Here is a 14,762-nt window from a genome sequence, read left to right as displayed (position 1 = left end):
TTGTGCTACACCGTTTATCTGTCTATAAAAATAACTCAAAAACTAAAACATATCATCCACCACGAGTGTACACAAAAAATATATGAAAAGGCATGCACTTTCCACAAACCGAAACTATGTCAGTTGGAATTTCCCGCCGATTAATCAACCCACAGAACCCAGTGCCGAAAGTGACGTCAGTCTATTCTATATCTATATTCTATATTCTATATCTCAGTCTGAGATTTGTTGCGGTGACCTGATTAATTTCTGAGGGGGGGGGGGGGGGGGTGGGTGGCTTAAGAACTAAAAGTGAACATGTTAGATGGCGCCACATACAACTCTATTATAGAGTTGTATTGTGGCGCCATCTAACATGTTCACTGACTTGGATGAGTATGTCTATGTAAGCTGGCGAGCTTTTCGGATATCGGAGTAATCTAACGTCAGTCTTTTTGTTCTTTCAGCTGAGATGGCCGGTGTCGAGGCGAAACGGGCGAAGATTGAACCTGAGTCCGGAACGTGCATCCTGTGCAGCAAGAAGTCGCCACTCTCTGAACTAAGCAAGGCAGCGGGCAACAGTTCTTGGAAGACATTGTGTGACGCAGCCGCAGTTAGAAACTTTTATCCAATTCTAAAGCTAGTCCAAGAAGGCGCAGTTGAACTTCCTAATATTCCAATATTATACCATAGGGCTTGTAGATCAGACTTCACTCACAAAAACCACCTAGCTACTTTGACCAATGCAGCTAGAAGTTCTTCAGTTGATACTGGCGATGCGGTGCGACGGCGATCATCACGGGAAGAGACAGGATCAACTTCAACGGTCTACGATGATAAATGCATTTTTTGCCAGCGTGCTTCAAAATTCATAAAAGGCAGTCGTACCCGTGAAACAGTTGTCTTGGCTGTTGAACTTCGAGCAGATAAGACAATAAGAGATGCTGCGACAGCTCGCAATGATGAGAGAGTTTTGGCATTGACTACACGAGATATGGTTGCAGCTGAGGCTCACTACCACTTCTCCTGCTATAGAAACTACACACGGCCCCAAAAACCTCAAGTAGAAACTGACATTGAAGATAATATCGAGAAAAAAGAAATGATACGATGTATATTCAATTTCATTCGCACTGACTTGTTCTTGAACCCGAGGATTGTTCCAATAGTTGATGTTGCAACAGATATCCTGTCTTCAGATACATTTTCAGTTGATGTTCGTGACTCCATCAAGAAGAATCTGCAGCGCACATTACAAAGAGAGTTTGGAGAATCGCTCATCTTCTTCAATGTGAAACACCGTGTATACTTGATGCCCGATAATCTGACAAAGCGAGAGATTGCTGCAGAGTGCGTAAACCTGAAAGCAGAAGTGAAAGCATTTGAACGAACGGACGGTGAAAGTAACATTGTGCGTGCAGCTACTTCACTGCGACACCAGATCAAAGATGCTCATTACAATGAACGTTGGCCGCCTCAGCCAGCAGAACTCACTTCAGATTACGTGAAGATACCAGATTCTCTTCGTGTATTTCTGCATACTTTGATTTGCGGGAGTGGGGGTAGCTCTGCGCGTGCCGACACACTGGTATGGTCGATGGCTCAAGATATCATCAATGCTGTACACCGGGGTACCATCAGAACATCGAAGCATGTCCTACTTCCGTGGGTCATGAAAACGCTCACCGGTAATACAGAGGTCATCAGAATATTGAATCGACTCGGGCACGGATGTTCGTACACAGTTCTGGAAGAAATCGAGACAGCGCTATGCATAGACAAATTAGCAAGTGTGGAGAAAGATACAGTACCACTTCCGTCACATGTGCACCCTTCGGTCCCGACTGTATTAGCATTCGATAACATCGACAGGCTAGAGGAATCGCTGAGTGGTGGCGGAACATCGCATCGCGTCAACGGTATCATCGTCCAACCGAAGTCGCAGTCGTGTTTGCCGCCCCAACCTCCATCGGCAGTATCCAAAGCAGATAAGAAGCGATCTATCCCGTCATCCAGCGATTTAGTTCCAATATACAGCGGTGGGAAACGAGAGGGCCCACCTGCAATCAAGCCTGCAGATCTTTCTGACACTCTTGCAGGCGCAACATCCCTTGCGCAGCGCCGAAATCACGTATGGATTATGACTCGCATGCTGGAACCATGCGACCAGACAATCAGTTCGTGGACTGGTTTCAACATCATGACTAGAGATCGTGTTCAGGTGACGGAAGATGTAGTTGGCTACCTGCCGACTATAAACACGCCTGCCACAGATATGGCAACAGTGCAAGAAATCCTCAGAGAAGCTCTGAACATCATGTCATCACTTCAGCTTGAGCGTATACCGGTGGTGCTAGACCAGGCACTATTTGCTAAGGCGACCGAAATAGCATGGAAAGATGTCGATCGATATGGAAGAATCGTGCTCATGATGGGGAACTTCCATACCATCTGTAACTTCATGTCGAGCATTGGGAAAATGTTTGGAGATGCAGGCCTTCGGGATGTAGCTGTTGAGTCAGGAGTAATCGCTGAAGGTTCCATCAACAGGGTTCTGGAAGGCAAGCAATACAACCGTGCTGTGCGACTCCACAAGTTGATGTACGAGGCACTAATGCGCATCATTTGGAAGGGCTTCCAGGTGTGGATAGAAAGCAATCATCCTGACAAGAACCCCAGATTCGAAGCACTGACCTCAAAATTCGCAGCATCAAGGAGGATGTTTGCCACGAGACTCTCGCTGCTGCTCTCGATGATGATTCATGTGTACAGAGCTTTGACATGTTCGCGAAATACCTACATTTTCTGCGAACCAAACATGGAGACCTGGCTCGCTTCTGGATGATGTATATTGATATGGTAGAGACCCTGCTGGGGTTGATTCGTGCGGATAGAGAAGGCGACTGGATGCTTCACTTGGCTTGTGTCAGAAGAGTGATCCCTTGGTGTTTCGCAATGAACAAGGTGAACTATGCTAGATATCTACCAGTGTACTATGCACAGATGACGCAACTCCACGAAACATGCCCCGAGTTGTACAGGCATTTCAATCAAGGCTACTTCTCCGTACAGCTTAGACCAGGGAATCCATTTGCCAGAATCGCTGTTGATCAGACAACAGAAGAAACAGTAAACAAAGATACGCAAACAGCTGGAGGAACACGAGGTTTTAGTCTTCGACAAGGGGCTGTGTCACGATACTATCTAACTGCAGAAAATCGGGCTACTGCACTGAGGCAACTACGAGAAACTATCCTTGTGAATGGCAGCGACACATCTCACGCCAAGCACCCTGACTTGTCTACTTCTCGCATCAAACGTGATGAGTCTGGCGTCACAGCTATCTGTGATCTACTGGAAAATGACTGGACCAATCCATTCGCCGATGATCCGTCATGTCTTCTCAGTATATCTACCGGAGCGGCTGCGAGGGAGGACGTTTCTAATGACCTACTCAACACCCTGCAAAAGGGGGAAGCGGCGTATCAAAGCTTCCAGAAACGTCTTGAAGAGGGAACAGGCTTTCATGACACATTGAACAAGCTAAACTTGAAGACCTTTGGTAAGATCAAGCAGAAAGTTGTGAAGGGCACAAACAAGGAGATCGTCCTGAGAGCTGACAGACAACTGTTTGCCACCATGATACTCATCGCCAAGACAAGGAACCTCGACATGCAACTTGTCCTTTGTCACCCACTAGGGCCGTTACCATGGTCTTTGGCAAACGTTGATGGGTCAATGAAAAAAACGAACAAAGCTGCACTTGCGAAACACATGGAAGGTCTTGTGGAACCAGCCGAGAACGTTGACAAGCGAAGTGCAACAATAATTGATGCGATGGCTCTCATACAAAAGATGCATGGCGAGAACGACACGTTCGAAGAACTATCTGACCGCATCCTTGCTGCAGCGCTTCACGCTGGTCAAGGCAGTGAGCGCATCGATGTTGTCTTTGACACATACACAGAAGAATCCATCAAAGCAGCTGAGCGTGTGAACCGCGGTTCAAATGAAGGCATCAGTTTCAGCGAGATCAGACCCGCACACAAAATCATGAACTGGCGGCGTCTCCTTGCTTGCAGCCAGACAAAGGAGAAACTGGTTGTGTTTCTGGCGGAGTCGTGGAAACATGAAACAAATCGCGAAAAGCTAGGCAACAGAACACTGTATGTCACCTGTGGTGAAAAATGTCTGGTACTGACCCGCGATAGGTGGAAGTTGGTGCAAGCACTCGAATGTAGCCACGAGGAAGCAGACACGCGTATGTTTCTCCACGCAAAGCACGTCGCTACCCACTACAAGACGATCATCTTAGTGGCAGATGACACCGACGTTCTGATCATCAGTCTTCATCTCAGCAGAACCATCGATAGTCAGCTCTTCATCAGACGAGGAACAAAGGTTCGAGTCAGAATGATCGACGTTGGAAAGTTGGCTGCGGTATTGGGGTCTGGAGTTTGCAGTGCATTGCCAGGGCTTCATGCATGGAGCGGGTGTGACACTGTGAGTGCTCTGGCTAGCCAAGGAAAGATAAAGGCTTTGAAGCTTGTGCAAGCGAATGAGCTGTATCTTCAAGCATTCACAGATCTGGGATCTTCGTGGAATGTACCAACAGACGTCTTCAATAGCATTCAGGCCTTCACGTGTCAGCTGTACGCCAAGAACACGAAGATCGTCGGTGTTAATTCGCTCCGTTATCACATGTTCTGTGCAAAGAAGGGCCAGATCGAATCTGGACAATTGCCGCCTTGTGAAGACTCCTTGATGCAGCATACGCTTAGGGCCAACTATCAGGCGGCTATCTGGCGACGCAGCCTTGAAAACCTACCAGACGTCCCAACACCATCAGCAGGACATGGTTGGGAACTCGATGATGGCGGTTCGCTCACAATCCGATGGATGGCGGGTCTACCAGCTCCAGATGTCGTCTTGAATCTCATCTCATGCACATGCAGAAGGACGTGTCGACCGTCAGATTGCTCCTGCATACTGAATGGGTTGAAGTGCACTGTTGTGTGTAAGCTGCAGGGATGCTCCAACATGGTGCAGGATGATGCTATCTTGGCTCAGGATGCCAATGACTCTGATGGCGACTCTGATGATTAACTTTGTGTGCACTGTATATTGTATAGCATATGTTGTTCTCTATTATAATGCAGGCCAAATTGCCTGAAAATCTTTATAGACAGATAAACGGTTTAGCAAAATGTATAATTTGGAAGATCATACCGGTGTTATTTGACTAAAACATGACATGTTCAATGATACCTCCGCTTGCTTATTAGGAATATACATCGTATGGTGTTAAAATCAGCTCCATACGTCTTTCCAAACTCTAGTAATGAATAAAATTAATATAATTGGCGGCCATTTTGAAATCCAAGATGGCCACCAAAGTGCAGATTTCCTATGTAACAATTTCCGCCTGCTTATTAGATATCGTATGGTGTTAAAATCCTCTCCGTACGACATTCCTAACTTGCGTTATCGTCAGAATAGATAATGCCAGTGGCGGCCTAAGTCATTTTATGCCTCTTTACATTTATTTGTTGTAAACTCGTGGTGGATGATATGTTTTAGTTTTTGAGTTATTTTTATAGACAGATAAACGGTGTAGCACAATGCATAATTTGGAAAATCATACCAGTGTTGTTTCACTAAAAAAAGTACAAGTCTAATAATAAAATATTGAAAAATATATGATTTTTTTTCGATAATTGATTTTTATAATAATTAATCTAAAACAAAATGCTTCATATTATTTTTTATTTAGACGGTACACATCGGACGTATATTTAGTCGTCAACCGCACATCGATAGCTAGTATAGAAGTCCAGATACACGTGCAACAATGTACCCCACCAAATGGGCATTTTCGAGCTGGGTGGTTTCAAAGATGGCGTCCATCCGGGCACTAAGCTACCGTTCTCAGATGTCCATCACACCTTTTCTGACACTTGAGACATTGGTCTAATGGAAAATCATAATGAGAATTACTCCCCCCGCCGGAGCATTACTTTTGGTCTGGCTCAAGGACTATATGTGGTATATAAAAAATATATATATATAACCACCTTTAGAGGCCATTTTTCCCTGCAAGGCAGGGGTTGGCCTTTTTTGGGAACCGTGGTTGTTGTTGTTTTTTGGTCCACTTTTTGAAGCAATGTTTTACGGCCGGATGCCCTTCCTGACGCCAACCCTTTTCGCCGCCTTTAACGACAAACAGGGAATTACCAGTGAACTGGTACTCAATTAGCCGACCTCGGAAGGATGACAGGCTGAGTCAACCCCCCTGGCGTTAATTCAGCGATCGACCGGGATTCGAACCCAGGATCCTAGGATCATAAGCCGGCACCCTAGCCGCTAGCCCAACACCAGGTAATTCAGTATTAATTTATTTTACGATAACAAAATGCTGTACTAACTGAAAGTAATTTTCTCAGCGATGGATGTTCAGGTGGAATAAATTTTTTAAATCCCCAAATATCACTTTTTTATTTTCATAGTTTTTTTTTTTTTGTTACACTTTGGACAGGATCACCCCTAAAATGCATATTTTTTACATTTTTCAAAATTTTCCATGAGGGCATGCCCCCGAAACCTCACCCCTCCCTCCCCTCGTAAGGAGCAGATTTGCTCGTTACTTTCATTTTTTCAAAAGTTCTGTAGTTTCACCCATGAAAATATTGAAACTTGGCATATGTCAACTTGGCATGTGGTATGTAGGGTGATACAGATGACATCATCAGTGAAGTTGTATTCCAGCCATAATTGGTTGAATCGAAATGCTTATCCAAAAAAATCTGAAACTTCATATATCTGATCTAGGATCTGATGTGGGTGAATAATGTGAATAATTAAACTTATCATGTCATCGGTAACGTGGCCATATTGGATTTAAAATAAAAACGTAAAAAAATCTTCTCCAGAGCTGCTTAACAAATCGATGCGTGAACTTCATACATATGGATCCATTAGCCATGGAGAATATAGTTTCAATTTTTTTTTCATATTAACCTTCATTGATGCAATTTAGCCTTAATGTGCACAAAAGTAGTTGTAAATGTCCTAATAATCAATAGTTTCAACCCCCTCCCCCTCCCAGAACATGGAAGAATGTTGAATGGGGAAATCGCAAACAGCTAACAGTTTCTAACATGTAAATCAATGAGATACGTTCCAGCCCCACAAAATTTAAGTCCATAAATTTAAAAATAAGGCTTTTAAATAGAAAAATAAGACCAATCAAGGAAGATAAGATCAAATAAGTAACATTTACATCAATAAAAAGGCTTTTCTGCTTAGAGTGCCTGTACAATACAGCAGTATTGTGATCGATCTCCCAGGAGAGACCACAGTTGCCTCATGTCTATTATGATGTGCTCGTGCCTTAGTAGAGGACCGCACAGTCTTCCATAATGTGTTTTCTGTGTGTGGAATGGCCTGGCAGAGGATACAAGTGTTGTTAGTGGCATCCCTACAATAGGAATCCCCGATACAACAGAACAAAATGAACGGGGTTCTTCTTCTTCACCATGATCTATCACACTCCTTTTTCTTCAGAAAGATTATTTTGCTCCTTTCTACTGTTCCTTTTGTTATGTTGTATCTTCATTGAAAGTGTTTAAAAACTTGTGAAAACAAGTTTAAGGGGGAGGGGGTTGTTCTGCTTGAACAGGCTCACGGCACAGAGATAGCCCATCAATCTTGCAGGAGTGACCCACAGTTCTCTCATCTATTACGTTATGCTATTGCCTTAGTGGAGGAAAATCATTGGTGCACGTTTGATTTATCTTTACTGATCATAAAGAAGGATGAACAGTTCACCCATTTTCTTGATTCTGCTGAAGCAATACATTGAAGGTATATATGGGAGAAAGTTATGAATATGAAACATTGGTGATTTATTTGGCTACTAATCCTAATATAATATTGATTTTTACAGGTGCTCGTGACGATCTATGCAGATTACATCGCTCCGCTGTTTGATAACTTCAAACCTTTACCTGAAGGTAAATCCACAATTCATTTAGTGGTAGGTGGAGTCAAGGCCCTCATTTTTTATAAACGTTAAAAATCCAGTTGCAAAATGCTTTTCTGCACCTTGGTGCTTACCGTCCTCCTGAGGAAGATTTAGGTCCGAACTATCTTTCTTCACCTCCTCGCATTCATGTTATCATTCTCCATTCTCGCCTCTAACCTCTGGAGGAGAGATGGTAGGTAACAGCACCTATTTTATCAAAGTGAATATTGTACAGTAGAGATTACAGCTTTGCTGAAGGTAATGGTTCAATCAGAAAGCTAACATTACCCCTCAAATGCTTTAATTAGAAATTGCAAAACCTTTTTTAAAATTGATGACTACTCTTCTTTAAAAAAAAATTAATTATTGATTTTTTTTATTACCCAAATGGGATCATTAGCACACTGCTAGAATTTTCAATTGCATTTGGTCATTTTACTAGTTTGTAGTGTAATTTGGATTGTGCTTTCAAATATGAAACTGCTCACAACGTCTGATGATATTATCACCCACTGTTGTTTACCTTGCTCCAACTCCAGGTACCGTGGTGACAAAAAGTTTGTGAACCCTTTAGAATTTTTTGTATTTTTGCATAAATTTAACCTAAAATGTGATCAGATCTTCATCCAAGTCCTAATCTTCTACTATATAATTATATAAAAGAAAGTTTTTGTTTGTTTGTTTGAACGCGCTAATCTCCTGAACGGTGAAAGATAGGAGGAAACCTCTGAAATAAGAAATGCCGGGATGGGCCCCGGGAAGGTTATAGGCTAGGTGGCAAGGCCAGTCGAGGCCGCTTCGGCCATCTTAAGAGATTTTGATTGTCTGGATTTGCTATCGTTATTGGTGATGTTATTCCTGTGTGACTTTTAATATATTATTGGTTTGTTTATACCCATTGGTGTGGTTTCCTTATTGATTTTGACACGGAATAATATATATTTTTCTGCCGGGGCTCCTCCCGGGGTTCAGAGGCATACCGAGACTAGGAGGTCGGGGAGGAGCACGTAACACAGGTGGCACAGTATTCGGTCTACAGCACTCTCGATCTACGTAGTGCGTATCATAAGATCCCCATCTCCGAGGCAGATCGCATCTATACTGCGTTTGAATCAGGTCAGAGATTATACCAGTTCACCCGGCTACCTTTCAGGGTCACGAACGGGGTCGCATGTTTTCGGAGGGCTATGGACGACCTCATCGCTAAGGAGAACTTGACCGATATCTTCGTTTATCTGGATAATCTCACGGTTTGCGGGTATGACCAGGAACATCATGATGCTAATCTGAAGCGCTTCCTCGAGGTCGCGCAGAGGTATCGCTTGACTATGAATGAGGCTAAATGTCGCTACTCTGCTCGCACGATAGATCTCCTGGGGTACACCGTGACCCACGGCTCTGTCGCTCCGGATAAGGAGCGTCTTCGACCCTTGCTCGATATGGCCCTGCCCTGCGATCGTGCTTTGTTGAAGCGTGCTCTCGGGCTGTTCGCTCATTATTCCAAGTGGGTACAAAATTTCTCCGCGAAGCTCCGCCCACTTGTAGACTGCGAAGCGTTCCCCATGAGCCTTGCTGCCAAGGCCGCTTTTCATAGCCTTAAGTCCGACATCGCTGGCGCCGCTGTGGCGACGATTGACGAAAATAAATCCTTTGTTTTGGAAAGCGATGCGTCGGATCATGCGATAGCTGCAACTCTCTCTCAAGGGGGGCACCCTGTGGCCTTCTTTTCACGGACTCTCTCCTCCGCTGAGCGGAGACATTCGTCTGTCGAAAAGGAGGCGTATGCCATCGTCGAGTCGATCAGGCATTGGCGTCCCTATTTGCTCGGACGATGCTTCCAAATTATCACGGACCAACAGAGCGTTGCTTTTATGTACGACACCCAGCATGCTCAACGCATTAAGAATGAGAAAATCACTCGCTGGCGGATTGAGCTCTCCGATTTCTGCTACACAATCAAATATCGCCCTGGGAGGGATAACCTGGTTGCCGACGCTTTATAGCGGCCGGCGACGTGTGCGAGCCTCACATCTTTTGAGGACCTGCGCGTTTTGCACGATACCTTGTGCCATCCCGGGGTGACGCGTTTCGCTCATTTTGTGCGCAGTCGTAACTTGCCCTACTCGGTTGAGGATATTCGTCAAATCTGTCGCACTTGCTCTGTATGTGCTGAACTCAAACAGTGTTTCTCCAACCCTCCTATGGGAACGCTGGTCCGAGCCACTAGGCCGTGGGAGAGGTTGGCGATGGATTTCAACAGACCACTGCCGGCATCACTGGCTTCGAGTAACTCTCGTTATCTACTCACGATCGTTGATGAGTTCTCGAGATTCCCTTTTGCTTTCCGGTGCATAGATATGACAGCTGCCACGGTTATCCGGTGCCTGCAGAACTTGTTTTCGATGTTTGGGAATCCGGCCTATGTGCATACCGATCGAGGCGTGGTGTTCCTGTCCCAGGAAGTGAGGAACTTCTTACTCCAGCATAATGTCGCTTGTAGCTATACCACTCCGTATAGACCGCAGGCGAATGGACAGGTCGAACGCTTCAATGGTATTATATGGAGAGCCGTTACGCTGAGTCTTGGCCGAGTCCTAGACAAATGGGCTTGGTCGCTACCCGTGGCACTGAACTCGATCAGGACTTTATTGTGTACGGCTACCAATCAAACTCCCCACAAACGGATGTTTCATCACCCGAGGAGTTCGGGTAGTACCCGATCTTTACCTAGTTGGCTTGCTGAGCCGGGACCGGCTGTCCTCAAACGTGCAGTTCGCATGAGTAAGTATGACCCATTAGTGGATAAGGTGCAGGTACTCCAAGCTAATCCCGAGCACACTCGTGTGTTGCTGTCTGATGGACGCGAGTCGACAGTCTCAGTACGCCACCTGGCCCCTTGCGGGGAAATTGACGAACCAGTTTACGAGTCCATGGACTCTCCCGTTGATCCGCCCGTGGAGTATCTGCCGGCCTCCTCACGGCTAAACGCTCCCCAACCTGTAGGCCCTGTGGTGCCACCTCTGTCACCTGACTTGGGTGGCTACTCCGACGCAGGGGACTCCGGTCTTGGGGATGTAGTACCCGGTAGTTTCCGGACCCGTGCCGGTAGGGAGATTCGCCGCCCCGACCGCTATGGTTGGACCGACTGACATGGACGGACAACTGCTGCTCACTGCTATTATTCTGCAGCTATATGCTGCTAGCTTGACACCTGCCTTAGCGGAAGTGTAGTTTTAACGGCGGGGAGAATGTAATGAAATTGTATCTAAGTTGAACCCAGGTGTTATGCTCTCTCCAACCACTGAGAGGCGTCTATAAGAACTTGGACGACCACCGCTCCGAATCATTCCTGTGACATATAATCTGTGTAACAGCGTATACTCGAATGGTGCGTATATCTCGATGTTCCAGGCTTGCTTGCATTGATTGATAATTGCTGGACTCCTCCATAATTATGTAATCCTGGTATATGGCTTGATTATATCTTACAGGTGTTGCCAGAGATCGAATTTGAATTAAACCTACCTTGAGGACGATGTTGTGGATTTGACTTTTTACAACAAGGACAACAGCTCTGTATACCAGAAGCTTTGTCTGAGCGGATGTCTTTGTCCTCAAAGACTCTGCTCCTGAGGCGAGCAAAAGCAGCGCTTGTGCAGCTGAGTCTGTGTTGTATCTCTACATCGATATCAGCCTTGTTGGATAGATGGCTACCAAGGTAGGGAAAGTGTTCGATGTTTTCCAGAGCCACTCGATTGATTTTGATGCGTGGCGCTTGTACAGTCTCCGTTGGGGAAGGTTGGTGGATCACTTTTGTCTTCATGATGTTCACGGTAAGGCCAAGGCTTTCATATGCTTCAGTGAAGGCATTGAGGATGGATTGAAGATCTTCTTTAGTATGGGCAGACACAACATTGTCATCGGCATACTGATGCTCAATGACAGAGGTGCTTGAGATCTTACTTTTTGTCTTGAGTCTGCTTCGTCGAAATAGCTTTCCATCTGTTCTGTAGATGATTTTGATGCCCCGGGTAGCTTGCTTTTGACAAGATGAAGGATCGAAGAGATGAAGATTGAGAAGAGTGTAGGGGAGATGATGCATCCTTGTTTGACACCTGTTCTCACTCTGAAGGGCTTGCCTTGAGATCCATTACTTGACAGGACAGTCGCTGTAATGTTGTCATGGAGCAGTTTAAGGATGTTGATGAACTTGTGGGGACAACCAATCTTAGCCAGGGTAGTCTAAAGTGCTTGACGATTTACTATGTCAAAGGCCTTGGTCAGGTCCATGAAGGCCATGTCCAGGCGGCGATACTGTTCACAACATTTCTCTTGAAGCTGTCTCGCTGAAAATATAATGTTCAAGAGTTACAGGAAACGTTTGGTTGAAGTTATTGCTGCTCAAGTGGGTGTCACCAGTTACTGAATGTTAGGGTTCACACTTTTTCCAACAAACAAATTGTATGTTGGATCATCTTGCTCAATAAATAAATGAAAAGGTAGAATTTTTGTGTGCTATTTGTTAACTCAACTGGACTATGTCCAGCTGAGTTTTTGTCGACACCCAGTGTCTGTCGTCCGTCGTCTGTCTGTCTGTCGTCTGTAAACAATTCGACGTCTACGCTCTAAAAGTCACAAATATTGATTAAATTTGATGAAACGTGTTATGCAGCATCTTTAAGACATAAACTAGTGTGGGATTGCATTTGGGCGTTGCACGCCCAAAAATGGGCGCGGCAGGGCGGCCATGTTGAAAAATCAATTTTTGTCATATATTTTTTTTAGCACATATAAACTATATAGTTTGTGGTTCTATTATGCATATTCTAACCATATTGATATAGACCAGTTGAGTTCAGGTTCCCTGGAACCTCTCTAGTTTAATCTGGTTCTCTTAATCTGTTATTAAGACTTGGATCAAGATTTGATTACATTTTAGGTCAAATTTATGCAGAAATACAGAAAATTCTAAAGGGTTCTCAAACTTTTTCTCATCGCTGTAACTTCTGATACCTGTAACACTGTCTGTGAGTGTTTCATATTTTCCTTTCACCGTCAGTGTCATATAAACATGAAAACATTGACATTTTAATGCCAGGCTTCTTGTTGTGATCGGTTTATACACCAACATTCCACATGGCTGGGGTAAGTAAGGTATAAGAACATCTAAAAGTGTAAGCATTTTGCATTTTCTCTTGGTAAATGTGACTTGGAACTGTAATTTCTATATACTTTTTTGGGGGGGTTTAGGGCCTTTGAGAGAAGCCATTGAGAGCCTGGCAAAACGGCTGAGCTTTCCACTCACGAAGATCTATGTCGTGGACGGTAGGTCCGCATTGTGGATGTAACTTTCCATGTTGTTACTCCCTGGCTATGATGTTTTTCAACTTTTGCAACATTAATGTACAAGAAAACAAACACGACATAATGACAATAACGCCAAAGCTTTTCGTGCTGAACTCTTCAAGGCGATTCACAGCAAAGAGACCGGAAGAGATGAGAACTAGTGCATTTATAAGCAGGTCTAAGTAACCTTGACACCGATTGGTTCTTCAGTCATGACGTCATTGGTGTTCTGAACGCCCATTGATTGTCTCAATCACCACTGTCCCTGGCTCCGATTGGCTGGAGCGGAGGTGTCAGCGATGACACATCATTTGCATCTTTACCTTTGACAGGGTTGGGGAAATACCTTTAATCTTCCGTGTTGAAAGAGAATGAGAGAATGTACAAATTCCTTTTGACGACACAATGTACGGTTGGTGTAATCTATGAAGGTTGCTTCTAATATACGTCGATGTAACATACTGCGACCTCGGCTCAATATCTTGAACATATCTGCATTGTACTCGTCTGCACAATCGGGGTTGCTTCGGTGTTATTGTCATTTAGTCGTGTTTGTTTTCTTTTATATTAAAGTTCTGTAGTACCAAACATCTGTTTATTTTGCAACTTTATTCCCGGTGTTAAGAGGTTATGCTCAACATGTCTCTGACTTTTACGTTGAGCAGAGCCAACTAAGGGTGTTTTATTTTTCAAAATGTTTTAAGATAACATCAAGTTTGCTTTGCTAATACTTTTGCCAAACTCGCTTCTTTGTGTCATGCAAAGATTTTATAACACTATATCTAGGCCTCAAGCTGAGGCCTGAAATAGTGCCAAAACAATGAGTTTCGTTCCGAACTCGCGGGACTACGATTTCTATGCATTTCTTTTATTGTATATAACATGCCTGACCTTGTGTTAAAAGTTTAACTCTGAAATCCTGCCAGTTTCCGTGAACGACCACGTCAAACTAGGTCATGTAGAGTCAAAATTGAGGATTTTTAGCTCCGGTGCCGACTTTGCGGCCTGGTATCTCCGTCAGTACATATAATTCAGCCTAGGAATTTATGCTAGGCATAGACCCTCCCATGGTTCTGTGGCCCTGTCAGTTTTGAAGGCTCTTACTTATGCACGCATCGTACAGCGGAAATGTAAAAAATGTACTTTTGTCGTACATGTAAATGAATGTACTCTACTGTAAAATTCAATGAATTTCTCCGAAATTAACCCAAAATATTTTCGAAACCATCAGAGATATCCTCTCGAAAATGGGTAAGCTTGGCATATGGAAGGGATACTGCTTATTGATGACGTTTCGTGGTTGTCTGGAAAACAACGGATGAAGGGGGGCGACACTAAAAATGCCTCCAGATGCATATGGGGACCGCATGATGACCAGGGATAGCATAGTGAACGTGGAGTAGGAAAGCTTGGT

The 14,762-nt window shown here is 44.4% G+C and overlaps 1 protein-coding gene across 2 annotated transcripts in view; it reads left to right on the top strand.

Moving 5' to 3' along the window:
* The window catches only part of ZMPSTE24 (zinc metallopeptidase STE24), a 61,838-nt gene that overhangs the window by 37,027 nt on the left and 10,049 nt on the right, over positions 1-14,762 (top strand). For both annotated transcript variants that reach the window (XM_068126848.2, XM_068126849.2), the window contains 2 exons: positions 7,925-7,991; positions 13,253-13,327. In XM_068126848.2, the coding sequence (XP_067982949.2) occupies positions 7,925-7,991; positions 13,253-13,327 (142 nt within the window). The remainder of the gene's footprint in view (positions 1-7,924; positions 7,992-13,252; positions 13,328-14,762) is intronic.

The sequence above is a fragment of the Myxine glutinosa genome, chromosome 10 (assembly GCF_964187855.1).
Source record: "Myxine glutinosa chromosome 10, kmMyxGlut1.1, whole genome shotgun sequence".
Taxonomy (NCBI): Eukaryota; Metazoa; Chordata; class Myxini; order Myxiniformes; family Myxinidae; genus Myxine; species Myxine glutinosa.
Note: the sequence above shows the minus strand (reverse complement) of the source record. Positions and strands in the feature narration are given on the sequence as shown.